Below are 1,983 nucleotides of genomic sequence, written 5' to 3'. Positions count from 1 at the left end.
GTGCAAGATTATGCCAAAATTCCATGTTTTCCGTCCCGTTTTTGCTCATATCTCGGAGGCAAAATGAGCAAGAACGCTCATTTGTACATCATTCTCGTGCATGTTGAGCTATGGCTAGGAAAGCTGGAAAATGTGCCCTGTGCCAACAAGTATCGTGCAAATATTGCTCAGCGGCTTTCGGACCATTGACGAAGCTTTCAAATATTTGAAACAAATGGAATTTTACACTTCAAATTAAAGGACACAAATTGGCTTTCTGGAAAAGGAGTTCACTCGGCTTTGCTAATCACCAAGATGAGAGCAATTAAGGAAACAGCTTTAATTGGTCAACCTCTGGCAAATCGTGAAATCGCCTTCTCGACAATGTTGCCAAACTGTCAAAAAAAGTCAACAACAGTTTGACATCTGAACGTCAGGCGATACTTCAGAAAATAAATGGGAAATTCAAAACCTAATTAATTCAATTAATAAGGCACGTATCCGGTTTAGTAGTAAAAAATGTTTGTACTAATTGAGGCTTCAAGAAGATTTCGGAATTTCGAAATTCGCCCTGAAACTTTATGTTTCATTCAAGTTTCATTCATGTAGACCAATGAGGTGGATGGAGCAACAAGCAGCTTCGCCCAACGCGACGTGCAATAAAGGAAAACGTGATAGAAATAATGGCATTGGGCCCGTCACATGGAGATTAGGCATAAACCTCATTCAGTAGGCACCACACAATAGTAGCTTTTATTCGAATAAATTTAAGTGCCATTTTTCGATCGGAAGCGATGATTACTTTTACGCACAGGTGCGCAAAAGCACCAGCTTTTTAATGAATTACGTAGGTTTATCGACAACTATTGATCATAATTTAAAGGTTACTCACAATTTGTACATTATAACTTTGTTACAAGTTCAGGCTCAAAGTCGTTCTAATGGCCTATTTTTCTGCGCTCGCCGATGTTGCCACACGCACACGCCCGATCTTTTTAAATAGCGCAAATGTCAGGCAACTTATTTGAACCGTGAAAGTAGCACTTGAATTGTCAACTACCCATTGCGTCACTTGTATTGTACGCTTTTGAAAAATGACAAACGTCAAATCGTGACTATTTCAAAAATGGCATTGACATCAAATTTACAATATGAAGTTGATGTGATCGTGTTAAGGTTTTCATTCGAATAAAAAATGTTCGATACGAGAGCGAAAATCCGTTTTTCGGCCTTGTGTCGAAACATACTATTGTTTTCACTGTTAGAATTTCAAGCCACACACACAGCACTCAAAGGCATCACATGAAAGAACACAAAATCATGAAGCTGCGTCGACTTACCAGTGTGTTTTGCAAAAATCCCTACAACAATAAATCTGTTTAGTTCCAGCTAAGTACCTATTTAATTATATGAATGTTTTGCGTTTTGCCTCGTTCTACAGCGAAAAGTCATTTCGCAGGAATACGGCCAAATTTGGATCACTCCGTAGTTCGCCGGCGGTTAAAGTTCCGTCTGAGGATCACGTATTTTCCGGAAACGTGCTTTTAAAATACACGGGTTACCTCTCGTTCTGGCAGCATATATTTTTAGAGTGGCAAATAACGTTGATGACAATAAAATCGGTGTTACTAGGAAGTGTATTTTTGGCGGTTTAACAATGCTCGGCACGTGGGTGGAAAACGGAAAACGCTTAAAAGTCCAAAGTTGCATGTTTGCTATTATCGATTAATTTTATATACTTTCCTGACTGTGTTTCAATTCCAAATCAAATTCATTCCTGGGTTTCAGTCATTTATTGTCTCTATTTATCAATCCAAATACGTTTCGGTGTATTTTTCCACCATCATCAGTTTTTATGTGTAGCGTTGTTGTTGCTTTAAGCCTTGGCATGCATTTTTGTCTGCAAAAAAGTCATTTATTGTCTCTATTTATCAATCAAAATACGTTTCGGTGTATTTTTCCACCATCATCAGTTTTTATGTGTAGCGTTGTTGCTGCTTTAAG

At 38.3% G+C, this 1,983-nt stretch overlaps 1 protein-coding gene and 1 long non-coding RNA gene across 2 annotated transcripts in view; both read right to left on the bottom strand.

Moving 5' to 3' along the window:
- The window catches only part of LOC109538906 (GTP-binding protein REM 1), a gene marked incomplete at its 3' end in the record, with an annotated part of 17,839 nt that overhangs the window by 12,975 nt on the left and 2,881 nt on the right, over nt 1-1,983 (bottom strand). The window contains 1 exon segment of the mRNA XM_048669863.1: nt 1,320-1,340. Within this exon segment, the coding sequence (XP_048525820.1) occupies nt 1,320-1,340 (21 nt within the window).
- LOC125505647 overlaps nt 1,401-1,983 on the bottom strand; it is a 1,307-nt gene continuing 724 nt past the window's right edge. Inside the window, exon 2 of the long non-coding RNA XR_007282315.1 lies at nt 1,401-1,668. This is a non-coding gene — a long non-coding RNA (uncharacterized LOC125505647). The remainder of the gene's footprint in view (nt 1,669-1,983) is intronic.

This window comes from Dendroctonus ponderosae, unplaced genomic scaffold, assembly GCF_020466585.1.
Source record: "Dendroctonus ponderosae isolate FM_Combo_2020 unplaced genomic scaffold, Dpon_F_20191213v2 Dpon_F_20191213_9, whole genome shotgun sequence".
In the NCBI taxonomy this organism is placed as follows: domain Eukaryota; kingdom Metazoa; phylum Arthropoda; class Insecta; order Coleoptera; family Curculionidae; genus Dendroctonus; species Dendroctonus ponderosae.
Note: the sequence above shows the minus strand (reverse complement) of the source record. Positions and strands in the feature narration are given on the sequence as shown.